The 27,406-nt window shown below is 39.7% G+C and overlaps 1 protein-coding gene across 1 annotated transcript in view; it reads right to left on the reverse strand.

The window, feature by feature from the left end:
• Nucleotides 1-346: 346 nt before the first annotated feature.
• kif28 (kinesin family member 28) overlaps nt 347-27,406 on the reverse strand; it is a 68,600-nt gene continuing 41,540 nt past the window's right edge. The window contains exons 13-23 of the mRNA XM_059985584.1: nt 27,134-27,257; nt 25,769-25,913; nt 24,258-24,376; nt 22,932-23,039; nt 20,558-20,832; nt 16,343-16,477; nt 11,752-11,918; nt 8,856-8,959; nt 2,611-2,755; nt 980-1,149; nt 347-716 (exon numbers count right to left, since the gene is read on the reverse strand). Coding sequence (XP_059841567.1) covers nt 534-716; nt 980-1,149; nt 2,611-2,755; nt 8,856-8,959; nt 11,752-11,918; nt 16,343-16,477; nt 20,558-20,832; nt 22,932-23,039; nt 24,258-24,376; nt 25,769-25,913; nt 27,134-27,257 — 1,675 coding nt within the window. The 3' untranslated portion in view covers nt 347-533. The remainder of the gene's footprint in view (nt 717-979; nt 1,150-2,610; nt 2,756-8,855; nt 8,960-11,751; nt 11,919-16,342; nt 16,478-20,557; nt 20,833-22,931; nt 23,040-24,257; nt 24,377-25,768; nt 25,914-27,133; nt 27,258-27,406) is intronic.

Consider the following 27,406-nt stretch of genomic DNA (forward strand, 5'->3'; position numbering starts at 1 on the left):
GGGGAAGAGTAATCAAATGGAAAACTGAGTGCATCAGCTGGTGACAAATAATCTTTTCAAATCTTCTTGACATTAAGAATTAATTTTGTCTTTCTAAGAACAATCTAAAAGTTGCAATTTTTGAGTTCTGATGAAATTGATCAGGTATTTATAATCGTTTCCATTACAACAACAAAATATTGCAGTTACGTAGCACCTTTTACAATGTACTGAAAGACTCTCTGGTGGTTTGCGGAACTATTACCTGACAAAATATTAATAGAGGTAAGGAAGTATTCAAACCAAGAAACCACAATCAAGATTAGAAGAGATTTATTGAGGAAATCTCAAACCAAAACAGTGAGTAGTGGGAGAAAAGAAGCCAGTTATTTCCAAAGTCCGAAGTTAGTTATCCCTGATGAAGCTTCTAAAGCTGAAGAGAAGGAGAGCCTTCTTTCTGTAATAGGAAGGATCACTGAACAGCCATCTGCACATACCTTATTGAAAGAGAAATATTTCTTATTATTCATTGCTTTTCCAGCCCCAGAATATATTCACTTGGTAGAATAGAACTTGGCTTCATCTAGTCTTGTGGTGTTTGCCCTCTTTTTCTTAACAATGAGGCTGATGTCATTTTTCAGTACATTTATGCAAGATTCAAGGTGATCCCCAAAATCCTTTATCCCTTGAGTTTGCTTGTGGAGATATATCCTCAGTGATTCCTCATCATCCTCGTCCTACAAGATAAGTGTTAATACACTAACTACATTGTAATGCAAATAAGGACATATATCATCTGACATTGTTGAGTTATTGACTACAGCATTTTGTCCTGTTCTTCACTTCCCATAGGTATGATTAGAAGTGTAAAACAAAAAGAAATGCAGTCACAGTCACTGTTCAGTTAGCTGTATCAAAAGGTCACCATTGAATCAATACAACCTACAAAATGTATTTAACATTAATTCCTGTATATTAGAGGGTGTAAGACTGAACGTACCGGTGGGCGATTCCGCCTCAGTCCTAGTAGTTGGCTTTGCACCCTGTTCATACTTTTGTAAAATGTCTTCAGAGCCTTGGCAAAGTCAACTTCACAGCTAGCCTTGCCTGTACTCCAACTAAAGAGCTGCCGGTTCATTTGGTGGAAAGACTTCTCTCCAGATGTCGAGGCTAGAGATAAATAGTTAAACAAAGAAGAAATATATTGGGAGATACTGTAAAATTAATTTCACTGTTTCCTGTTAAAACTTCAGAAAGGGGCAGCAGTTGAGTCCAGAATTAAACACTGGGTTACCCAGACTGATTGCTCGTTTGATACTGAGCCAGTTGTGTTTAATTTAGCAATTCTGCATTCCAGTGCCTGAAACTTAATGTTAAAATACTCAGATTTATAGAATCAATTCCTGCAGTATTAAATGTAGAAACAGGTGAAAGCATAATACGAAAAAATATATAGTTAAGGGATGTATCTGAATCTTAGATGCAATTTTACTTCGAGCCTAGCTTCTACCACCAACTCCTGTTTCTTGGATCAGTCATACAAGTTGGTTGACAGCTTTTTCTAGGTGTTAAAATATTTTGGGTCTGATTGTGCATGATCTTATTGTAGCAGGACATTTGGGGAGTGAAACCAAAGTGCTTTTTCACAAAAAAAAACAGTGGAAATCTGGATACCTTAAAAGCTTCAGCCACCAGAGTTTAAGAGATGACTGAAGTTAATAAAGACCAAGAAAGATCTAGTGGCTAAGTGAGCTTCCTATCCAATGAATGGATGAATTAGACTTTGAAAATCTTCTCTGATTATCAAGTGCCAACTTTATTGAGAAACCTCCATTCTTGAGACTACAAGCCCATGAGAAGAAAAGGTAGAATTTATCAGAAATCCAGGTGGTCTGCAACTCTATTCCTATAACCTAGAAAGGTGTTAGTGCCAGATAGCTTAGTTTGAAATTCTAAATTTGAAAGAAGTTTGTCATGGAAAGTTGCTGGACCTCATGAAGAAGCTGCAGTTGTATCATTTCCTCCCCCGCTGAATTGCGTCCCAAAATGAAAGCAAAGGAATCATCAACCTTGTAAAGGGTAAAGAACAGATTTAACAGAATGTATACAGAATTAAAGTATGTTTCCATCCATTTAGCTTGTATTTGGCCAGATTTAATTGTGACACAGTAGGGTGATTCTTTAAAATAATGTGTTTACAAATTAGGAATAAAATTCCAGGTACATTTTTACACACAAAGGTGTAAATCTAGAACGCTGTTACCATAAAGGTATGACTGCTGGGTAAGTTAAATTTCAGATTAAAAACTGTTAGATTTATCTCGGGAAAGATTCCAAAGGGCGACTTTGGAGTAAACGTAGTAGAGTTTTGCCATTACCTCACAACGGCAAGTCTCATGAGATGTTGAATAGCTTCATCCTGATGCTATGAAATCAAATCTTAGGCCTTGTGGATTATATCAAGTAAAATTTGAACTACTTGTAGAAAATGGAATATTATACAAGGCAATTGTTTTGAAACCTGAATTAATTTACTGCAGAAAGCAGATGTAATTTCCTCATTTGTTGTTAGATTGATCTTGGAATAAGGTTAAAGGGACAGCACAACATTGTGGACCAAAGTTTCATTACCATCACTCATCATTTTCTTTATGTTGGCCTTCAAGATGACATTGTCTCCTCTGAGGGTTCTGTTGATATCCCTCAGCAGATCAGTTTCTTGCTCCAGTTTTGATAATCTAATGTAAAGTTCAGAGAGCTGGTCATCTCCCTTCTCCTACAAATTGGACAAGAATTTTGATCATGAATAGTTACCCACAATTCGTTAAGCTATTAGTAACTTCTGAACTACTAGGTTTCAAGCATAGCACAATGTATGAATGCTACACACAATCTGGACAAACATGTAGCTGGTCAGAAGGAAAGCAAACATACAGGCCATTTACTTTTTGGATCCTTAGCAATAAGTGGACTGTTTAATTGAACCTTTTAGTGTTTATTTGTACTGAGACCAGAAGATTACTTCAAAGCTGTACTACTGCACGTATCAATGGATAGAAGTACATGTGCTCAATAAATGTTCGACTTAGATTAATACAATATAATTTTTTACATCAATTATATATAACACCACAGAAAATAATTAGATTAAATTCAAATATGTCTGACCAATGTTTTCGATGTAATCAAGAAATTGGTACTTTTTTACATTCTACTTGGTCTTGTTTTAAAATTCAACCATTTTGGATAAATCTAAGACTTTTATTGGAACAAATTACTGGAGTACAACTCCCACATAGTCCAATATTATTTTTATTAGGAGATATTGAAGGGACAATACCGAAACTTAAGTTGAACAAGTATCAGAAAACAATTATAAAAATTGCATTGGCAGTAGCCAAAAAAGTTATTGCAGTTACTTGGAAATCTGATTTATATTTAACTATGGATCGTTGGAATAATGAAATATATAGTTGTATTCCACTTGAAAAAAATTACATATAATCTAAGAAATGAATATGATATAGTTTTGAAAATTTGGCTCCCATACCTACAAAAGATGAGATTAAATACATAGGTCCTTTGAAGATAAAATTATAAAGTAATTGGGGAAAGTAAAAATAAATATTAAAGTTATTTTGAACTCCGTGGAGCATGTGGGGATCCTCCGATATCCAGGCACTCTTTCTTCTTTCTTTCTTTCTTTAGATAAGGGTTAAGGGGAGGGGGGAGGATCAATATTATTTTTCTTTTTTTTACTCATTTATCATCACATTTATTCTTTGTAATTTTCTAAAAATTTAATAAACAAATAAATAAAGATTTCAGAGTACATGTGCTAATAATTAGATGCATAATTTGTTCAGCTAGGTAGTATCCATTGGTTTTCATGGGAAAATTCCTAAATTTAATATTTTCTGACTTTTTTATGAATTGATGCAGATTTAAAGATTCTCTTCCCTTGTCCTTTGCACTTCCACCATAGAACCATAGAACGTTACAGCACAGAAACAGGCCCTTCGGCCCTTCTTGGATGTACCAAACCATTTTTCTGCCTAGTCCCACTGACCTGGACATAGACCACATCCCTCCATACACCTCTCATCCATGTACCTGTCCCAAGTTTTTCTTAAATGTTAAAAGTGAGCCTGCATTTACCACTTCATCTGGCAGCTCATTCCACACTCCCAACACTCCCTGTGTGAAGAAGCCCCCCCCCAATGTTCCCTTTAATCTTTTCCCCCTTCACCCTTAACTCATGTCCTCTGGTATTTTTCTTCCCTAACCTCAGTGGAAAAAGCCTGCTTGCATTCACTCTATCTATACCCATCATAATTTTATACACCTGTATCAAATCTCCCCTCATTCTTCTATGCTCCAGGGAATAAAGTCCTAACCTATTCGACCTTTCTCTGTAACTCAGTTTCTCAAATCCCGGCAACATCCTCATAAACTGTCTCTACACTCTTTCAACCTTATTAATATCCTTGCTGTAATTCGGTGACCAAAACTGCACACAATACTCCAAATTCAGCCTCACCATAACATTCCAACTCTTACACTCAATACTTTGATTTATAAAGGCCAATGTACCAAAAGCTCTCTTTACGACCCTATCTACCTGTGATGCCACTTTTAGGGAATTTTGTACTTCTAGTCCCAGATCCCTCTGTTCTATTGCACTCCTCAGTGTCCTACCATTTACCTTGTATGTTCTACCTTGGTTTGTCCTTAAAGTGCAATACCTCACACTTGTCTGCATTAAACTCCATCTGCCATTTTTCCAGCTGATCCAAATCCCTCTGCAAGCTTTGAAAACCTTCTTCACTGTCCACTACACCTCCAATCTTTGTATCATCAGCAAATTTGCTGATCCAATTTAGCACATTATCATCCAGATCATTGATATAGATGACAAATAACAATGGACCCAGCACTGATCCCTGTGGCACACCACTAGTCACAGGCCTCCACTCAGAGAAGAAATCCTCCACTACCACTTTCTGGCTTCTCCCATTGAGCCGATGTCTAATCCAATTTACTACCTCACCATGTATACCTAGCAACTGAATCTTCCTAACTAACCTCCCATGCAGCATCTTGTCAAAGGCCTTACTGAAGTCCATGTAGACAACATTCACAACCTTCCCTTCATCCACTTTCCTGGTAATCTCCTTGAAAAACTCTAATAGATTGGTTAAATGTGACCTACCACGCACAAAGCCACGTTGACTCTCCCTAATAAGTCCCTGTCTATCCAAATACTTGGCGATCCAATCTCTTAGTTCTCCTTCCAATAATTTACCTACTACTGACATCAAGCTTACCGGCCTATAATTTCCCAGATTACTTTTAGAGCCTTTTTTAAACGACGGAACATGAGCTGTCCTCCAATCGTCTGGCACCTCACCCATAGATACCGACATTTTAAATATATCTGCCAGGACCCCTGCAATTTCAACACTAGTCTCCTTCAAGGTCTGAGGGAATACTCTCAGGCCCTGGGGATTTATCTACTCTGATTTTCCACAAGACAACAAGCACCTCCTCCTCTTCAATCTGTATAGGTTCAATGACCTTACTACCTGTTTGTCTTATTTCCATAGACTTCATGCCAGTTGCCTTAGTAAATACAGATGCAAAAAAAACCCATTTAAGAGCTCCCCCATTTCTTTTGGTTCCATACATAGCCGACCACTTTGATCTTCAAGAGGACCAATTTTATCCCTTACTATCCTTTTGCTCTTAATATACCTGTAGAAGCTCTTTGGATTATCCTTCACCTTGACTGCCAAAGCAACCTCATGTCTTCTTTTAGCCCTCCTGATTTCCTTAAGTGTTTTTTTTGCCTTTTTATACTCCTCAAGCACCTTATTTGCTTCCTGTTGCCTATACATGTTATACATCTCTCTCTTCTTCTTTATCAGAGTTCCAATATCTGTCGAGAACCAAGGTTCCTTATTATTCACTTTGCCTTTAATCGTGACAGGAACATACAAACTCTGCACTCTCAAAATTTCTCCTTTGAAGGCCTCCCACTTACCAATCACATTCTTGCCAGAGAACAACCTGTCCCAATCCACACTTTTTAGATCCTTTATCATTTCTTCAAATTTGGCCTTTTTCCAGTTTAGAACCTCGACCTGAGGACCAGTTCTATCTTTATCCATGATCAAGTTGAAATTAATGGTGTTATGATCACTGGAACCAAAGTGTTCCCCTACACGCACTTTCATCACCTGTCCTAACTTGTTTCCTAATAGGAGATCTAATATTGCATCCTCTCTAGTTGGTGCCTTTATATTGAGTTAGAAAACTTTCCTGAACACATTTTACAAACTCTAACCCGTCTGGACCTTTAACAGTATGGGAGTCCCAAACAATACGTGGAAAATCAAAATCCCCTACTATCACAACTTTATTTTTCCTGTAGTTGTCTGCTATCTCTCTGCAGATTTGCTCCTCCAATTCTTGCTGACTATTGGGTGGTCTATAAAACAACCCCATTAATGTGGTCATACCTTTCCTGCTTCTCAGCTCCACCCATATGGCCTCAGTAGACAAGCCCTCTAATCTGTCCTGCTGAAGCACTGCTGTAATATTTTACCTGACTAGCAAAGCCACCCCTCCCCCCCCACCCTTCATCCCTCTGCCTCTATCACGTCTGAAACATCGGAACCCTGGAACATTGAGCTGTCAGTCCTGCCCCTCCTGTAGCCAAGTTTCACTAATGGCTATAATGTCATAATTCCATGTGTCAATCCATGCCCTCAGTTCACCTGCCTTCCCCACAACACTCCTTGCATTGAAATAGACACACTTCAGAAGATTATTTTCACCCCTGCTCCACTATCTGCTCTGGCACTCTGGTTCCCATCTCCCTGCAGATCTAGTTTAAACCCTCCCCATTAGCACTAATCATCCTCCCTGCAAGGATATTGGTTCCCCTGTAGTTCAGGTGTAACCCGTCTCTCTTGTACAGGTCCCACCTGCCCCAGAAGAGGACCCAATGATCTTGAAATCTGAAACCCTGCCCCCTACACCAGTTCCTCAGCCACGTGTTCATCCTCCAGAGCATCCTACTCTTACCCTCACTGGCACGCAGCACAGGTAGCAATCCTGAGATTACCACCCTCGAGGTCCTGCTTTTTAACTTCCTACCAAGCTCTCTATACTCACTCTTCAGGACCTCCTCACTCTTTCTTCCTACGTCATTGGTACCGGTGTGTACCATGACATCTGGCTGATCACCCTCCCACTTAAGAAGGTTGTGCACGGGATCAGAGACATCCCTGACCCTATACAAGAGGCAGGAATAACCAGTAGTGTTAAATCCAAAAACTCAATCAATTACATCTTTACCTTCTGTATTTCAAGCACACCAGCTTAACTCTTGTAGCCTTGGTAATATTCTGACAGGATGAAGAAAGCTGAATTCTTTCCAAGGCCTTTGTATCCCTTTCAAAATGTGCAGCAGAGAATTACATGCATTACTTCAGATGTTGTTTAATAGGGAGCAATACTGTCAAGTTGCATCTTACTCGGCTTAATTCTAACTGTCTGGTTATAATGGAACTACCTCATTAGCTAATTTGATTATTTAGTCCAACATTGTCTCTGCCATTTTATGTTCCATTTGACTTATTTAAATGTTCACCTTTATGTCATCCTCAAGTTGCTCTTTTGTAAATTGTTGCTGTAGGATACAAATGTACACGGAGTGAATTGAGCATTTCAAAATGTGTGATACAAATTTTTGTGGCTATAACGTTTCACCTGCTTTTGTATTCTGTCTGCATGTTGCTTAATGTGCCATTAAGTATGTATTTGGAAAATGGAACATTTAGCGCAGGAATGGCCTCATTGGCCCACTATGTCTGCTCTGTCCGTAATATAACCATATAACAATCACTGCACGGAAACAGGCCATCTTGGCCCTCCTAGTCCCACCTACCCGCACTCAGCCCATAACCCTCCACTCCTTTTCTGTCCATATACCTATCCAATTTTACCTTAAATGACACAACTGAACTGGCCTCTACTACTTCTGCAGGAAGCTCATTCCACACAGCTGTCACTCTTTGAGTAAAGAAATACCCCCTCGTGTTTCCCTTAAACTTCTGCCCCCTAACTCTCAAATCATGTCCTCTAGTTTGAATCTAATGCTAATATAAACTAATCCATCTGTCTGGACGAAATCTGTATACCTCTTATTTCCCGCCTCTTGTAAATGCTGGGGGAGAAAGATTCTGACCATATACCTTATCTGCGCTCCTCATAATATTATGGACCTCTATCAATTCACCCATCAGCATCCAATACTCCAGTGAAAACTATCTAAGTTTATCCAGTCCCTCTACAGTCCAGGTAACATTCTGGTAAAACCTCTTCTGCACCCTCTCCAGAACCTCTATTTCGTGTAAGATAGTGACCAGAACTGCACACAATCTTCCAAAGGTGGTGTAACCAAAGTTTTATACAGCTGCAACATCACTTGCCAACCTGTATACTTAACACCCGGACTAATGAAGACAAGCAAACCATATGCTTTCTTTACCACCCTATCTGTTTCTCTTACCACTTTCGGGGAACTATGGATGCACCTTAAGATCCCTCTGTATATCAGTGCTCCTAAGGGTCCTGCTATTTAGTCTTTTCCTCATGCACTTAACCTATCAAGCTGTATCGCCTTACACTTGTCAGGATTAAACTCCATCTGCCATTTCTCTCCCTGGATTCCTAACTGATCTATATCTGACTGTAACTTTCTTCATAAACTGCAGTTCCACCAATTTGTATCATGGCATGTAGAAATACATTTTAAAAAGAAACAGTTTCTTTACAAGGAAAATGAGGATAAAATTAAGAGTACTTACCACCTTACTGCTGTGGGGTAGCAGTGATCTCTCATAATCTATAATGATACTGCCTTCGTCAGTAATCTCAAAATCACCAGGAAATACCATTTCTGCACAACCTTCTAAATAAAACGAAAATAAAACTGATAGTACAGGACAATTTTTGTACTGACAATCTTAATTCCAAAAGAAATTATGTTATAATAAAAGAAAAATAAACTGCAGGTTTCCTGAGGAAGTAAGTCAGTGGGCTTACCAGTAGGATAGCAGTCTGTTTGAATGTATACTGTCAGAACGAAAAGCAAATTAAGCTAGACACAAGACTTCCGCTTGCCCTTACAGAATCTATCGTGTTTTTTTCTACCCATTTTCAGCCAGAGATCAGCCAGAAAAGTCAGAGGGTGGGGTTCAATCTACATATCAAAAACAGGAACAAAAAAGCTGCAGCAGCTAGAAAGCTTCTAATGCAAGATCATCAAGCTTAAACCTGACTTCTCCCCGCAGACGCTGCCTGTGTTGTTGAGAATTTCCGGCATTTTCTGTTTTTGTATCTTGGGTGCTTTCACCATGGATCACCTCCTACACCTGTTTTCATGCCAAGACATTCTGACATTCAGACATTTCATGTCTGACATTCTCCCCAATCTGTTGCCAAGTCCCTCATTTTCTGCGCTATCTGGAACCAGCCCCTACAGTCGGAACAGGCCTTCTATCAAGGATGTCAGCTAATCAGAAGCACTTGGAGAAAACATAGACTGTGTTTGATTTCCCTAACCCCACCCCTACTATTGCAAAGATCTGGTTTTTTCCCCCCTACAAATGTATGTTCCCACCATTTCTAAAACAACTGTCAGTTCTGAAACACTTCCTGCACAGGGACACTACACCAGCTGGAGAAAAAAAATCTTACGACTAACTTCTGCCAGCTTTGTTGTCCTAGGTTCCTTAGTTGGTTTGAAGTGTAGACTGACAAACTTACAGCCTTAAGGACTGCACCACGGAAGGTTTGCAGTTTATTGCAGTAAAGAATCATACAGAGAATCTGAACAGCTATTTAGGTTCTTGTTTATTTTATGTTTTTGTATATACTGTGGATTCCAGTTAATTTGAACACAATGGGACTAGTACATTTTGGCCCAATTAAGCAGCTGTACTAATTAGTCAAAGTTTCATGGAAATAAGTAAAAATGTATATAAAAGACAAACTGCTGTTTGTACCTAAATGAAATACAGAACAAATCAGAACACTACCAATACAACTGATGGTTGTCCGTTATATCAGGTGATGACAGAAAACTTGGGTGGGAGAGTTTTTAAAGTGGAAAAACCATTGCACTGGGACAGTTCCACTCTCTCGACCTCAGAAGTCAGGGTCCAGTGGTACAAATAGACATCACAACTGGGGTCTTCCTTGGTTGCAGTAGATGACCACGACTTCTTTTGTGCTTCGTCATGCCCTTCGCTCTCCACTTAGCATTGCGGAGCTGCCTACCTGCCCATTGGATCTATCAGATCTCATCTGCTCAGACTGCCAGGGCTGACTTTGCATATGCTAGGACAGGCAGGTCCCTACCTCACTGGTGTAGTTACACTCACTTGGTTTAGCCCGCCTCTCGAAGTGCTGTACGATGGTGTGCTACTGTCACATGCAAACGGCTACTTGGAACCATTGGTGAGAGCTAAATATCCATTGGGGACCAAAGGTAACATTCAAGTTCTTCATTGTTCCTAACTTGGAAGTATTGAAATAGTTATAGTTTCATTTTCACTCTTGGCCATTTCTGGCATTTCCTAATCTGAATGCTTAAAACCGCAGTGAGCCCAACAATTGAGTTGTCTTACTGCTTATTTCTTTACAACTATTAGTGACAAAAGCACTGCTTTTGACCGCAACCAACACTATTTAAAAACAGTTCGCTCTAAGCACTGTGTAATGTCTACCGGCCACATGATGTGCATGCGACATTTGCCAGTTAGAAAATGTTCGGCAACAGTCTCCTGCCCCAGTTAAGTGGCATAGTGTCACAAATAAACTAAGGGAATCCTGACTATTTTCTCAATTTGTTTTTCCTCTTTTAAGAGCTGTCCCCAACAAGTGGCTGCTCTGATTAACCGATGGCCCAATTAATCAGAATCCACTGTAATTTTCAAAATCTGCAGCTTGATTTGTTCTTTCTGCAGCTTCTCTGACACTTTATGGAAGTATCACTGTACTCACTTCGCAGCCACTGGCATCAAATCCATAGTGAATTATCGTTGAGTTATCTGTGAGCTCAGACTGCTCTACATAAGGTTGATGCTAATTGGGAGGAATGGGGAACAGCGGCCCCATGATACGAATATCTTTTTACTACTCTAGAGGCAGGTAGGATACCTGCTTCAATGGTTACCTATTTCCCACAATAACATCATAGTCACATGACATTGTCTCAGACCCTTCAACCCAGATCTTTACAGTAATCCTACACTGGCCCTTTGATTTATATTCTCTGTAAAATCCTGCCAATTCCCCAACAGATTCTACCACTGACCTGCACTCTTGGGATAGTTAACAGTGGTCTGTCTGCCTACCAATCCACATGTCCTCAGGATATGGGAGGAAACCGGAGCACCTATTGGAAATTCATGCAATTCCAGGGTGAAGAAACCCTATACAGGCAGACTGGAGATGTGAAATGAGCCCTGGTCTCTGGAGCCATACGGCAACAACTCTAACTGTGCCAGTGTTCTACCAAAGTTAAACCTGCAATATTAGCAACATTAGTACATGTGTTTGATCTGTTGCTCTTGGTTGAAATCTGTTATTCTGAGGGGAGAGGTTTCCTGTTTTAAATCATTCTTACGTGTAAAATAACTTGAACACTTCCCTTCTCCCTATTGTAGAAATGTAAAATTATGTCAAATTCTTTATTACCTTGCAGACCCCATAGGTCCAGAAGCAGGGTGTGATCTTGCAGATAGCTCAGTAGTTCTGGTGACACGCACTTGACTGTGAACTGCATTGTGTGGTCTATTTTTGCATTTACTGAGTTCCAGACTGGTTCCGAGTGGAAGGAATATGGATGGTTGAGTACATGATATCTGGAAGGATTAAACTGCAGTTAATCTTTATCTTTCCCTTGAGCCATCAGATCTTCTGTGACTAGTGGTGCATCAGCTGTGAAAAACTAACTTAGAAATGCAGTGTAAGTAACAGGATATTTTAGTAATTCTACATCAGACTTCATTTTAACATGATGGTATTTTACCATGAAGACAAGGGTTCTAATTGAATCGTTTGTGTTCATGTCAGAGCAGAAAGCTGTGCAGAATTTTAAAGCAACACACACAGATTGCTGAAGGAACTCAGCAGGTCAGGCTGCATCTATGGAAAAGAGTTAACAGTCAATGTTTTGGGCTGAGACCCTTCATCAGGACTGGAAAGGAAGGGGGAGCTGCCAGAATAAGGTGGGGGGAGGGGAAGGAATACAAGCTAGGAGGTGATAGGTGAAGCTAAATGGGTAGGGGAGGGGGGGATGAAGTGAGAAGCTGAGGTGATAGGTGCAAGAGGTAAAGGACTGAAGATGAAGGAAATTATAGGAGAGGAGAGTGATAGGCAGGTGAAGAGAAGAGATAAGGGGTAGCCAGGGTGGGGAATCAAAAGGGGAAGAGGAAAAATTTCAGGAAGTGAGAGAAATTGATGTTCATGCCATCAGGTCGGAGGCTACCCAGATGGAATATGGGGTGTTGCTCCTCCAGCCTGAGAGTGGCCTCATTGCAGTAGAGGTGGTCACGGACCAACATGTCAGAATAAGAACGGATTTAAAATGGCCTCTGGGAAATCCACAAGATCCGAGGTGCATAGGGACATAGGAGCAGAATTAGGCCATTCAGCCCATCAAGTCTGCTCTGCCATTCCATCATGGTTGATCCTGGATCCCACTCAACCCAAGTACCAGCCTCCCGCTATATCCTTTGATGCCCTGACTGATCAGGAAACAATCAACTTCCACCTTAAATATACACACTAACTTGGCCTCCACCGCAGTCTGTGGCAAAGCATTCTTCAGATTCACTACCCTCTGACTAAAAAATTCCTCCTGACCTCTGTTCCAAAAGATCGCTCTTCAAATGATCATGCTGACCAGCATCATTTTCCAATGGTCCAATCTCAACTCTTGCCTGCCTTTTACTCTTTATATATCTAAAAGACTTTTAGTACCCTGCTTTATATTATTGGCTAGTTTGCTCTCAATTTTCACCTTTTCCTTTGTTGTGTTTCTTTAGTTGTCTTCTGTTAGATTTTTAAAAATTCCCAATCATCCAACTCTCCTCTCACTTTTGCTATCTTATATGCCCTTTCTTTGGCTTTTATCCAGTCCTTAACTACCCTTGTCAGCCACGGTTGCCTACCCTTGCTATTTGAGAACTACTGCTTCTGTAGGACATATCTATTCTGCACCTTGTGAACTATCCCAGAAACTTCAGCCACCTCTCCTCTGCTGCCATCCCCATTGCTGTCCTCTGATTCACCTGGGCAAGCTCTTCTCTCATGCCTCCGTAATTCCCTTCAAGCTTCTTGTGGATGGAGCCAAGGTGCTCGACAAAGTGCTCCCCCGATCTACATTGGATCTCACCGAAGTAGAGGAAGCCGCAATGGGAGCACAAGATACAGTATTCCAGACCCACAGAATTGTAGTAATCCATTCCATTATGCTTCCGACTATGCACAATTACATAAAGTATCACTGACAAAAATAATCCTACAAGTCTACACTTGTGTCATTCTCTATACAAGCCTCCCTCCCATCCACCCATTCTTGACTTTGGTTCATCCCATGCATGCACCAAGTCATATCTCAAAACCTCTTCCTTAGCAGCATAAAAGAGCTCTAATCATTCATTCTATTCATTTAAAGTTTTTAAGAACAACATCTTCAGCAAGTTCAGACTCTTGAGGTCCCTCTGTGGTTAACAGAAGCTGGGTTCATATTACAAATTAGATATTCCATGCAGTTAAAGGAGTTGCTTTTAATGGTCCTGTGAGATATAAACAGCCCATGAATGCAGACTGCTGAAATGATTAAGATTGTTGGACAGCTACAATAGAGACATCCAGGGTGCCAAGAATGCAAGGCTAATGGATGTTAACATCAACTAAGGGTAAAGATTATATTAAGTCTAGTAATACCTTGTAACTAACAGTGTAATAACCTAAAGTTGTGAAGATTGAGGTTTCAATATCGTACTACTGAGCTCAGGATCTGTGATGATGAGGATTCCCTGACTTTCATCAACAAATATAACACCCCCCTCAAAAAAACTAATTTATTGAGCAATTCAACAAACAAAAAGACCCAAAACTGCTCACAATAAAACAAGACATCTTGAGATGTTGGTTAAAGAGGTGGGTATTAACGAGTGTTTCCAAAGGGTTTCTGGAGCTTGCTGTCCTTAGATAGTAGAACGACCATTGGGGGAACCCATTAAATTTACAGTTGTGACTTTTAAAGGGGTAGTTACGTCAGAGAGCTACAGGGCTAGAGCTGATTACAGAGATGGAGCAGCAAAGCTAAGAACCTGAGAAATAAGGATAAGAATTTTAGTGTTGAGGCATTGCTAAGTTAATGAGCACAAGAGTGTCAAATAATTGGGATGTTAAGATGTGGTTAACAAACTGAATAAATTAATTAACAAAAGTATGAGGGAGGCTCAGTAAAGGAATAATTGTGTGGGAGTAGGCCAGGCATGGGCAAACTACGGCCCGTTAAGCTTTTTAATCCGGCCCGCAGAACTTGATGAAATTATATTAATAAACCTTGTTAACGTTTTTTCCCCGCAATTCTGGCGTTTTCCCAATAGATGACGCACTCTATATACATTGACCTTTGTTGAGGTGCAGCGTATTACTCCATATTTGCGCTTTACTCTTTGTTCGGCTCGACCTATTTGTGTGAACAGGCGTTCAGCGTCATGAACATCAACAAAGCCAGCCACAGATCCAAGTTAACTGACCAACACCTCAGATCCATCCTGAGAATCGCCACAACAAAACTAAATCCAGACTTTGATGCGCTGGCTAAAAAGGGAGAACAACAACACTGTTCCCACTGAAATTAAAAATAAGTTTCTTCATTATGTTATGTAAAAATGCATTTGAAAATATTTTTTTCAATAAGCCTTACATGTTACATGTCATTTCTGTTATGTGATGGACATGAGTAGTGCACAGGTGCACGTACGTTCTCAAAAAAAAAAATGCACTCCAGATCAAATAACGCGCTCCGCATACTGGCGCGCTGTCACTTTTCTGTCCTTGTGCTGGTTGTTGTTGAGTTTTGGCACAGGGGACAATTGAATAAGAAGGAGCAAGACAAGTAGACCTGCATCTCCTACCGTATTTGAAATAAAGACAGTCAGGAGGAGAGTGATGATGATAATGTCTTGAAGGATAACAGAATTTTCAGTGCTTTAAAATAATAACTGTTACTATTAAAAAAAGCTGTATTTTAATCATTTAATTTTCAGTGTTTTAAAAGTCATTTCAATAAATAGCTAAATACCATGGGACTTCAAAGACAGATATTTTGTTGTAATGCATTTGTTCATTTTCAATTGAAATTAAAGCACATGTTTTCTACATATCCCATGATATTTTATTTTCTCTTATGAGGTGTATTACCAAAACACTCCGTCCATCTGCTCCTGGTCCGGCCCCCCTGTCAAATTTTAGAACCCTTTGTGGCCCACAAGTCAAAAAGTTTGCCCACCCCTGGAGTAGGTAATGGTATGGCCAAGGGTTTCGGTAGGTGGTGAACTGTTACAAAGTAGTAGAGTAGAAGATCAAATAAGTTGCTTTACTGCTCCTGCAGATCTGGAGGTCCAGAACTCAGCTCAGAGTCTAATAGCATTCCAAGGCTGTGAGCAGACTGGTTCAGTTTCAGAGTGATGGAATCTGTAGCTAGAGAACAGACTTTGTGTGGATATTAGATGGTTCTTTTGGTCATCTGAAAGAGGGGCAGGACTGGCAGCACAATATTTCAGGATATCTCTACAGGTGTGACAGAGTGCAGGTAAGCAAAAAGGGGGTGCAGCCCTTTTTTATGAGGGAGGATGTAACTACCGTACCTAGAGGTGACATTGTAGTGGAATCATCAAGTGAAGCCATAAGGGGAGAACTCAAGAGACAAGGAGGGGAGGGTCACATCACTATTATAGACACCCCCCCACCCCCCATAGTCAGCGGGAACTTAAAAGAGCAAATCTGTAGAGAAATTGCTCGTAGTTGTAAGAATAAAAGGGTTGTATTAGTGAGAGGTTTTAATTATTTTGGGATGGAGCACTTGGAGAAAACCCACATATTCACATTGACTGTTCAGGATTGAACCCCGGCAGTTGGGGCTGTAAGGTAGCTGCGAGTTAGTTCTGCTAACGTTCAATTCCGGTCCTGTTTATTTCTGGTTCATGACAGTCCTCCAGACAAGTAATTCAAAATGTTTAAGATCTGTTTTAAAATAAATTCTCACAAAATCTGAATTCCTCTCTTGACATTCTTTTGCAGCCACTTGATCCCCAGGCACTGATTTATCTGAACTTGAAAATCCAGCCTCTGCCCCAATAACTCTGTGGGATCAATAAGGATCTCCTCTTCTCCCAGAGGTCTGCAAAACAAAGAAAACAGTTGATTAACTAACTTAAAACGCACTAAATAATGGCATATTGATACAAATGGTGTTTATTCCTCGTGGCCAACTGAGAGATAACCTTATTCAAGTGTAAATGAAGTATGAAGGCACATAGTCTTTTTCCCAGAGTTCGGGAATCAGAAACTAGAGGGCATAGGTTTAAAGGGAGAGGGGGAAATATTAATAGGAACTTGAGGCGAAGCTTTTTTTTACACAAGGACTCAAAATGTTAAAAATTGCCAGAGGAAATGGTTGAGACGGATATAATAACAATGGTTAAAAGACAGTTGGATAGGTACATGAAATGGAAAGGTTTAAACCAGTGATTCCCTACAGGGGTGGTTATGTGTCCAAGGGGGCTTTAGGGGAAATAGTCATCGGGGGGGGGCATTCAAGATTCTTTGGTGGGGGTCGGTAAATGGCCCCCTAACTGGAGGCAAGAGACCAGCCCGACCGTTAGCAGAGCAGGCATTTCCAAAAAAAAAAGAACGAGGCACTGAAACGCAGGAAGGACCACAGCTCTGCAGGCAGTGCACACTTGCTATCACCATGCGTCTGAAACTCAGCAATCTCATCCGACTTTACCACCAAACAGACATTAATGGAGATGCAAAAATTAGCAACCAGTGTGTCCAACAGTTCACCTTGACTCGCAGCACAGAACGAGTTCATGCAATTTAATAGTTGGTAAGTCAAGTACAGCCTCTCAACTTTCTCTACAGATCTACAGAAAACAGGTCGTGCAACGATACAGTGTTGGCCAGAATCAGATAGTGAAACAGTGAACCTGCCAACCCTGACGATTCCTCTAGAGGTGTTCAAGGTGACCTTGGCTTCATATGTGTGGTCAAGAATCATCTTTGGGGATGATGAGACCTTACGTGATTGATCAATCACACTACCTGGAATAGTATAAAGGTAGCTTGCTGAACACGAGCTGTATCCCGACCAATGTTCAGATTCCAATATGAATCCTTGTCAATGTAATTTTGCCAACTGTCTAATGAAGCTATGAAAGCATTAAGATTGCAGGAACACTTCCTTAGGAGATTTCCTGAAAAGGCTACTTATGGTATTAATCAGTTTCAGAAGATGAAAGAAGCATTTGAAAAGCATTGCACACATGAGTCATTTGCCAAGAAAGCTAAAAATGACCTTGATAGTGGTCTCATTGCTACTTACAACATTTCAAAAATGGTAGAAAAGTGTGGAAAATCTCATACAATTGGTGAAAGATTAATAATTCTGCTGTATCTGAGGTGCTCACCACTGTTCTCAAAAATGGATACCAGTATTTTAAAATCAACTCCTCTGAGTAATAACTCTGTAGCTCATCTCATTGGCGAAATGAGTGAAGACATTGAGTATCAATTATGCACAGAGCTACAAAAAACGGAATTTAGGATACAACAGGATGAGTCAACTGTGCGAGACAATGAGGCATTGCTAATGGTATATGTACATTTTATCAAAAATGCAAAAGTTTATGAAGAGATCCTCTTTTGTAAAAAGTTAAGAACAAATATCAATGGAGAATCAATTTACGACCAAAATATATATATATAAGAAAAAAGTATTCTAATTAGGAACATGATTTCTTGTGCAAAAGATAGAGTACCATATATGACAGGTTGCCAAGTTGGTTTAGTTGCAATTATGAAAAAAGTAATTCCAAGTCTGTTTGCAATCCTTTGTGTAAATTCACTGTCATCACCCTGCAGCCAAAATCCTCAGCCAGTGACTTTTGTCAAGTGTGACTCTCGTAATATCTGCTATCAACAAAATTAAAGCTCCTCCATTAAATAGCAGGATATTTTGCCAGTTATGTCAAGTTAATGATGAAGAACTTGAACGCTTGCTTCTTCACACTGAAGTGCATTGGCTGTCAAAAGGCTGCTGCTTAAAATGTTTCTTTGATCTTTTTGACACAGTGGTTAAATTTTTTCTCAAAGCAGACAAGAGCTTGGGAAGCAAAACTGAATTTCTGCATGGGGATGTGGCTTACCTAGCTGATCCATATGACAAAATTAACATTCTAAATCTGAATCTGCAGAGTGAGAATTTCAGTTTAATCCAGGCACAAAGTGCAGTGTCCACTTTTATTGGGAAATTGGAAATATATAAGCAAAACACAAAGAAAAATGTTCTCACAGTTTCCCTGCACGGAAAGTATGGCACTCTCTTTCAGACGGTGATTTGCAAGACTACTGCTTACACCTGCAGTCACTGAAGAAGGATTTTCAGAATCAATTCAGGGATTTGAACGATCTGGAAATTCCAGATTGGGTGATTAACCTATTTCTTTGCGAGGTGTAACATAGAGGAAGGGATCTTGCAAGAAGAAATTAGTTAAATTCAGAATGAAGAAGCAGCAAACATTTTTTTCAAAAATGTTAGCTTTTGTGGTATGTGATTACACTGTCATATGAAGTTTCCTGGTCTTTGGAGAAGAGCCAAACTGTTCTTCACTGCATTTCCATCCTCCTACCTTGTTGAAAGAGGCTTCAGTGTAGTGAACCAGATATAAAAAACAAACTGCTTGGACATTGTTACATGTGGAAATGTAAGGCTTTTGGTGTCACAACTTGAACCACGTGTTTCAATTCTTGCCAAAAGCCTTCAAGATCAGGGATCACACTGATAGCGAAGCTGCTGAACAGCGCACATGTATTGTGTCAGCTAAGTTTGAAGACAAATAAAAATTAAAAACAAATAATTTTATCCCATGTTAGCATATGACCATTGGTCTAAAAAAAAGTTTGGGAAACACTGGTTTAAACTGTTATTGGCCAAATGCTGGCAAATGGGGTATCTTTGTTCATATGGCTCAGTGGGGCTAAAAGGCCTATTTCCATGCTGTTTGACTCTAGTTAGAGTATCAGTTAATCTAGTTAATCTCAGTTAGGGATCACAACAGATGTTATGCAATTTGCTTCACAGCAACTATATTTAGGGAAAGTGAAACGCTACATTTATGTTTGAATTCAAAATGCCATATATCAGCTGAACCTTGCTTGCTGAACCTAGTTTACTGACCAAGCTCACCACCAACAAACTGCCTGGCTGCTCTCATCTTTTCTGGGATATGGAGAGTGGTAACTGTAACCCCTCCCAGCCCCCACGCTAATAGATTCACTCCTATCAAAGGCTTTTGAACACTAATAAATGTATCTGAAAGAAACTTTTAACAATTATTCAAATAATTAAGAACTTTATAATGAGTGCTCGATAAACATCATAAAACACTACCAAATAAATTAAAATATTTAAATAAATAAAAGTAAAGTTAAGTATTTCAAAGTCTTATCATCTTCAACAGAATTCATAACCCCCATTCAAAGGAATGAGGTCACCATTCATACTTCAGCCAGACCTGGTGTATAGCTGAGAGGCAAAACAAGTGCTGGTGTCCAAAGCGAGTGCATGCTTGTGGTCTTCTGTTGTTACAGTCCATCCACTTTGAGGTTCGACATGCTGTGCATTCAGAGATGCTCCTCTGTACCCCTCTGTTGTAATGCGTGGTTATTTGAGTTACTGCCCCCTTCCAGTTAGTCTGAATCAGTCTGGCCATTCTCCTCTGACCTCTTGCATTAACGAGGCATTTTTGCTCAGTGGATGTCTTTTTTGTTTTTCGCACCGTTCTCTGTAAACTAGAGACTGTTATGTGTGAAAGTCCCAGGAAATCAGCAGTCTCTGAGATACTCAAACCACCTCGTCCAGCACCAACAATCATTCCACAGTCAAAGTCACTTAGATCATATTGCTTCCCCATTCTGAACAACAACTGAACTTGTTGACTATGTCTGCATCTTTTATGCATTGGGTGGCTACCACATGATTGCAAATATCTAGTCAGCCATTAATGAGCAGCTGTACATGTGTACCTAATAAAGTGGCCTCTGAGTGTATATGCATTGGAGTAGTTGTTTCCAGTAGCATGTTTGGTAAAATTTTGCAAACACGGTTACAGGGGTGTGGAAAATAGCATGCCTCTTTGCAATGTTTTCGCTTTGGGTTGTATTTTTTAAAAACTGATTGGTCAGTTCTGAAACTTACTGTCCACTTGAGTTGCATGGCACCAGGTTCATCTGTAAAATGGCCTCTTCTTTGCCCTGGGAATTATGAAACTCCACATGTTCTTCCAATATGATACAGTAGTTCAGAGACTGAAGCCAGACATAAGCAGTACCTAAATGAACTGCTTCAATAGGATCCCAGAATGGATCGTGCTCTCTGTCCACAGAAATATTCTCCCCTTCAACAAATCGCTGATACATGTCTTCCATGATGAACTTCCTGTTCACAAACTTGGCTTTTGACCAGACCCATACCTGTTACAATGAAAACCCATCTGGATCAGTAAGTATCCAATTTTCAGTGGAATATGTGATGATTGGACATATTTCTTTAGTAATTGAGGCATGAGATCGAAGAGCTTTATGGAATTTTATAAAGTACTCGTTAGAACACAGTTAGCATACTGTGCACAATTACGGTCAGCCCTGAGAGGTAGGGTGGCATAATACTTACAGACAGAGCTGAGATAATTTAATTTAAATCTTAGCTGGGCAGTAGAAATTTCGCTACAAGACTGTGTAAACTGGGCTATTTTTTATTATGTATATTGAAGGCAGAGGTTGATACATTCATGATTGGTCAGGACATGAAGGGATACAGCTGAGAGGAAAATTGGATCAGTCATGATGAAATGGTGGAGCAGACTCGATGGGCCAAATGGCCTAATTCTGCTCCTATATCTTATTAAAGTAGGGTTGACTGAAATAATTTATTCACTGTTTAAAATGGTGATGGAAAGAGTGAACAAGAACCACCTAAATCCCTTTAAAATCAGTAACAAGGGATGTAATTGTAAGGTGATTAATTGAAGGATTAGAATGATGTTGAAGAACTCTTCTCCCCCACAAATGTTGACTGCTTGAAAGCCTGGTTCTCTAGTTCTTCTTGAAAAATGCCTGGATGGAGGTGTTGACGTGCTATGAACTTCTAAACCAAAAGGTAGAAAGCCTGGAATGCACTTGTATAAATTGGAAGGGCAAAACAGCAGGAAATCACACTAGCAGAATTTCAAGAGGGTAACCAGAGTAATAGTAGAGCTGAAAGGGACAGTCTGTGTTTGGAACCATTTGCATAGGTGAGGTCTTTAGTGAACACTTCTCATCTGTGTTCACTGTGGAGAAGGACGTTGCAGTTGGAGAATTTAGGGAGTCGTGGGGTGGAGGGAGGGTTCGTGGTGAAATACAAAAATAAGTTACCATTAAAAGGAAGAGGCATTATACGTATCCTAGAGGTCTTAAAGATGGATTAATTCACAGGCACTGATGAGCAGTACTTCAGACTACTGTGTGAGGTGAGGAGACTGAGATTTAAGGGGAACTTTGTTACTCAAAGAGTGGTAATTATGTGGAATCAGCTGCCAGAGGAAGTGGTTGAGGCAGGTACAATAACAACTTTTAAAAGACAGTTGGATAGGTACATAGTTTGGAAAGGTTTAGAAGATTATGGGCCAAACACTGGAAATGGGACTAGCTTAGATGGGACATCTTAGTCAGCGTGGACTAGTTGGGCTGAAGGGGTCTGTTTCCGTGCCATATAACTCTGTGATCATGATTAAGATCAAGAGGTGGGATGCAGCTCTCTTTTGACTTGTAATGGATAGGATGGGTTGCATGATTTTCTTCTACAGTCTTTTGGATTGCAGAAAAGGTGTTCCTCTCACGGAGGGAGGTGAATCTCTGGAATTTTCTACCACAAAGAATTGCAGGGGCTGGATCACGAGAGGTATTTAAAGTAGATGTAGGGATTTGAGTGCTTTGGGGAACTGGCCAGGAAGAGAAACTGGGGTAAGTCAGCCATGATCACATTAATAAATTTTGTACCGAAGTACATGAAGTGGCATATCATTCTGCCTTGTAGCAGGAACTACTCCAGATAGTAACAGAGGTGAAAGAGTGGAAATTTTGATCAAATTGAATGAAAAGCAACTCCTTTTAAACTCTCTTTAATGATAACCTTTTTTTCCTTAGCCTTCCCTGTTTAACTAAAGTGCTTCACAAACACGAGAAAATCTGCACTTGCTGGGAATCCAAGCAACACACACACAAAATGCTGGAGGAACTCAGCAGGCTAGGCAGCATCTATGGAAAAAAGTAAACAGGCAATGTTTTGGGTCCTGATGTAGGATCTCAGCACAAAACGTCCACTGTTTACTGTTTTCCATAGATGCTGCCTGACCTGCTGAATTCCTGCAGCATATTTGTGTGTAACTAAAGTGCTTAACTCCCTTAATAGCCAATGGCATTGGGGAGGAAACTATAAATTGAATTTGGAAGGCAGAGAAAGGTGTTAGGAAAAGCTATTCTCTTACAGTGAGATGTCATTGCAACAACAAACAATGTGACCACCTTCTTACCTCATCAGTCACTTTGTTTGTCACCTTCACCATCACTTCCTTTGCCAAGTCAGAGCCTCTGGAGTCTGTTAATGCCAAGTTTTTCACTTCCAGCTCAAAGCTGAGATCCTGTTATTGTAAAATTAAAATAACAGTCCAAGCTGCAAAATAAAACTGCGCTTCAAACGTCTTCAGCAAATCCAAGACCTAACTGAATTTTGAGAGTTGAATCTCAGTACAATCCTGAGGGAATACCCCTCTGAAGGCAGTGCTGTATTTTAGACAAAATAATTAAACTGGACTCCATCTGCTCTTCAGTGAACAAATGGCATCACATCACCACTCAGTGTCCTTGAAGACATTGAACACCAGCACCGAAAGCAAAAGGTCATTCATTAACTTGCTGCTTATGAATGATTGTGGGGAGATTGGCTGCAACAAATGTGCCTCCAAAAGATCATTAAGTCATCAGTTGTGAAAAGCACTTCAGGATATCTGAGGAATGTAAGAGGTATGAGATAAATACAAGTTCTTCCAGTTTTATACTGATGTGTATGTGTGTGTGTGAGAGACACTGCCTGCCTGAATGGAGGGAATCAAAATCAGATTTAATATCACCGGCATTTGTTGTTTTGCACCAGCAGTACATTACAGTACATAGTAATAAAGATATAAATTACAGTAAGAAATATATACATATAGAACACATTAAAAATACATTAAATATGTAGTGTAAAAAGAGAGCAAAAAAAAACGTGGATTCATTGTCCACTTAATAATTTGATGGCGGAGGGGAAGAAGCTGTTCTTAAAGCGTTGACTGTGTGTCTTCAGGCACCTGTATCTTCGAAGGTAACAATGAGAAGAGGGCATGTCCTGGGTGATGAGGATCCTTAATGATGAATGCTACCTTTTTAAGGCATCTCCTTTTGAAGATGTCCTCGATGTTAGGGAGGGTAGTGTCCAAGATGGAGCTGGCTAAGTTTAGAGAGAGTAAGGAAGTGAGTTAAGCCCCACTGATGATTGTCAGCGAAGAGGAGATGTTATTTCCAATCCACACAAAGGAGTGAAATGAAGAGATTATAAACATGAGATTATGCAGATGCTGGAAATCCAGAATAACACTTACAAAATCCTGGAGGAACTCAGCAGGTCAGGCAGCATCAATGGAGAGAAATATAGAGGAGCTGTTTTGAGGCTGAGATCCTTCAAGGGATAAAATGGAGCAGAGTTATGTGAACGTGAGTTCAGTGGGGCAGGAACAGGCATAACCAATGAATGGGCATAACCAGACAGTCAGGTTTGTGGATTTTGAGTTGGAGGTAGAAATGTGAAATGGAAAGATTACCTTATTTAACTCTCTGCTGATCTGGTTTGCTTCTACCACCATCGGCTTGACTCGGACGTAATCATGGAACACAGCAAGCACACTCAGGTCTACGCTCCTGTTATTCCTACCAGCGTGACCTGGTCAGTGGAAAACTTCTCATAACTCCAAAAACTCCTTGTTTGACAATCCATCAACTGTTCGCTCATGTGTCACTTTCATCAGGGTTAAAGCAATAGTTTATGTGCATTCAGACTTAATTAACAAAGACCGTCTATGACTGTAGCATTTAAATGAAAAGTCTAAATCAGTAATTTTACAGAATAGTACCAAGACCTGTTACAGAGCCAAGATGTACAAAATTGCAAGGGGTAGAGATAAGTTAAATGCAAGCAGGCATTTTTCATTGAGATTGGGTGAGATTAGAACTAAAGGTCATGGGTTAAGTTGAAAAATGAAATATCTAAGGAGAACATGATGGGGAACTTCTCCAGCCAAAGGCCAGTGAGAGTGTGAAATGAGCTGCTTACAGAAGTGGTGGACGTGAGTTTGATTTCAACATTTAGAAGTTTGGATAAATACGTGGATGGGAGGGGTATGGGGGGTATGGTCTGGTTCTAGGTCGGTGGCACTAGGCGGAATAATAGTTTAGAATGGACTAGACGGGCCAAAAGGCTTGTTCTATGCTGTGGTGTTGTGACTGATCTACAACCAATATCTGTTCGAACACAATGTATTGAAAAATGATCGGTAAATTGCAAAATTAATGATACTGTCTGAAAATTCTTGTATAACCACCATCACCACAGAATTAAAGAAATTTACTATATAGATGTCCACATTATTCCCATTTTCCAGACTTGTAAGTTACAGCTTAAAAAGTTCTCATCTAAATATGATGAAAGCTTGTGTCTCTACCACCCTTTCAAACAGCTTGTTCCCCATATGTGCCCCACATATTGGGTGAAACCTTTGTCTTCAACTCCTTTTCCCAATCTGACCACATAACTACAAGTCTACAAGTTGTTAACCCAAGAGAAAGAAGTTTCTAAAGATCATTTCTAACCAGAAATTTCATAATTTAGGTAAAGGAAATTTCTTTGCATTTTTGATGCATATTTTAAAAACTGTGCTCATGGGAAGGAAAAAGATTTTACCAGTCAATATACATGCTGATGGTTTTCAAGAATGCAGAAGGAACTCAGCAGGTCAGACAGCATCTATGGAAAAGAATGAACAGTCAATGTTTTGGGCCAAGACCCTTCATCAGCTTGAAACATTACTGTTTTATCCTTTTTCATGGATGCTGCCTGACATGCTGAGTTCCTCTGGCATTTTGTATGTTTTACTGTAAAAGTTTCCACAATAGTTCTTTCCAAATGCTAGTTCGTGTCAAGTGATATTTTGAAATCACCTCGAAAATTTGCCGTTTTGAACTCAGTCCTTGGGCTACCATCTCATTCTGCAGCTGTAGTACCATGTGCATAACATGCAATGAGATTATTAAACATTTATTTCTTCACATTACTTACCCAGCGCATCTCTGTCAAAGCCTTCTTCTGCTGCCAGCTCTGACTGGAAGAAGTCATAATCATATTTGCTCAAGTCCTCATCATTGCGTTCACATGGAAAACCCACATAAAGATAAGTGCTGTTGGATCCCAAAATAAGTCGGTCCTGAATCAAATAATAAAAGGACTTGTGTTTTATTTATTGTCTACATTTTCTGAATGCAAAAACTAACAACTTACTCCCATCTGGTAAGTATGTATGGTTGGTGTAAAGCATCAATGGATATTACAAAGTTAAAGGGGAAGGAGTTTGATAGAATATCACAAGTTTTCTGAATGGGCACCCTTAGGACACACAGAGGATTACTAATGTTGGGGATGGCCATGGGTTCACCAGAAATTAAATATTGTTATTTACTAATTAATAAATTATTTAATAATAATTTTAAAGTACTTTTTAATGGAATATGTATACAGTATACAACCTGAAATTCACCCTCTTTGTAGACAACCGCGAAACAAAGAAACCCCATAGGACGATAGAAACATCAAAGCCCTCTCCCCTTGAACTAGCAGCAGCAAAAGCATCCCCCTCCATCCCCACATGTGCCAGCAGAAGTCCAAATCCCCCTACCCACCTCCATTTATTAAAGAAATTAAAAATACTGCTCATCATTACTTCAGGTGAAACAATCATTGGATCATTGAAAAAGTCCCATTTTCTTTGAATCAGTTACTCTTTTAGTTACAAATATATTAGAAATGAGGGTCTGCAGAATATGCTGAATGGATCCACATATACAATTACTATTAAATTATTCTCTCCTGCCCAGACTCTGGTTCTTTTATCCCAGGGTCTAAATTCCTTTTTCATAGGGAATAAGCTGAAATAATTTGATTGAAGCAGTAGCTGATCAGTGAGGTGAAGGTTCTCATTCTCAATGAGGCTGAGAATCTGTACATGGGTGTACAATCGAATGCAAGTATATTTTCCATTGTAACATCTCTTTATCACGAGAGCTATTCTTGTGTGGTGTCTTATTAATTCAATGTAAGAAGTATCTTGACATGTACTACTTTATACCCTGCAATAGTTAGATAAGTATGGGCTTCTGCAAAACACTTTGAGACTTCATCCCCTCATTCATTACTGATTATGAACCCAGTTCCAGAAGGAAATGGAAGCTTAAATTAGTAAGATTGGGTTCAGAATGGCAGACTTTGCACTGGATAAAATATTTTGTAGGTTCCTAAGTTTTTATTTTGTTGACTTTAAAAGCTGAAGAAACATTATCACAATATTCTTTAATAGGTAGGATGAGAACATACTGTAGCAGAATGGAACATATCCTGAACTACTTTTTCTTCTAAGAGCGAGAGACCTACCAAGTGTCTGAGCTGAACTTTGGTATGAACAGGGACGCCGTTTAAAATCACTCTGGCTTGTCCATGTGGCTCCAGGGTTACTTTGTTATCCTGGTTTGTGATGGTGGCATGTTTATTCAGAATACTGCACAAGAAAATGATATTTAATGGCCAAACAAACCAAATTTGTTTAAGGAGTAAATCCCTTAAGATATATATAATCACATCACATTGTATAGATAATAGAATTAGGACCTCAAAACTTTACACGACCACACATCAAACCATGTTGAG

Source organism: Hypanus sabinus, chromosome 12 (assembly GCF_030144855.1).
Source record: "Hypanus sabinus isolate sHypSab1 chromosome 12, sHypSab1.hap1, whole genome shotgun sequence".
Taxonomy (NCBI): Eukaryota; Metazoa; Chordata; class Chondrichthyes; order Myliobatiformes; family Dasyatidae; genus Hypanus; species Hypanus sabinus.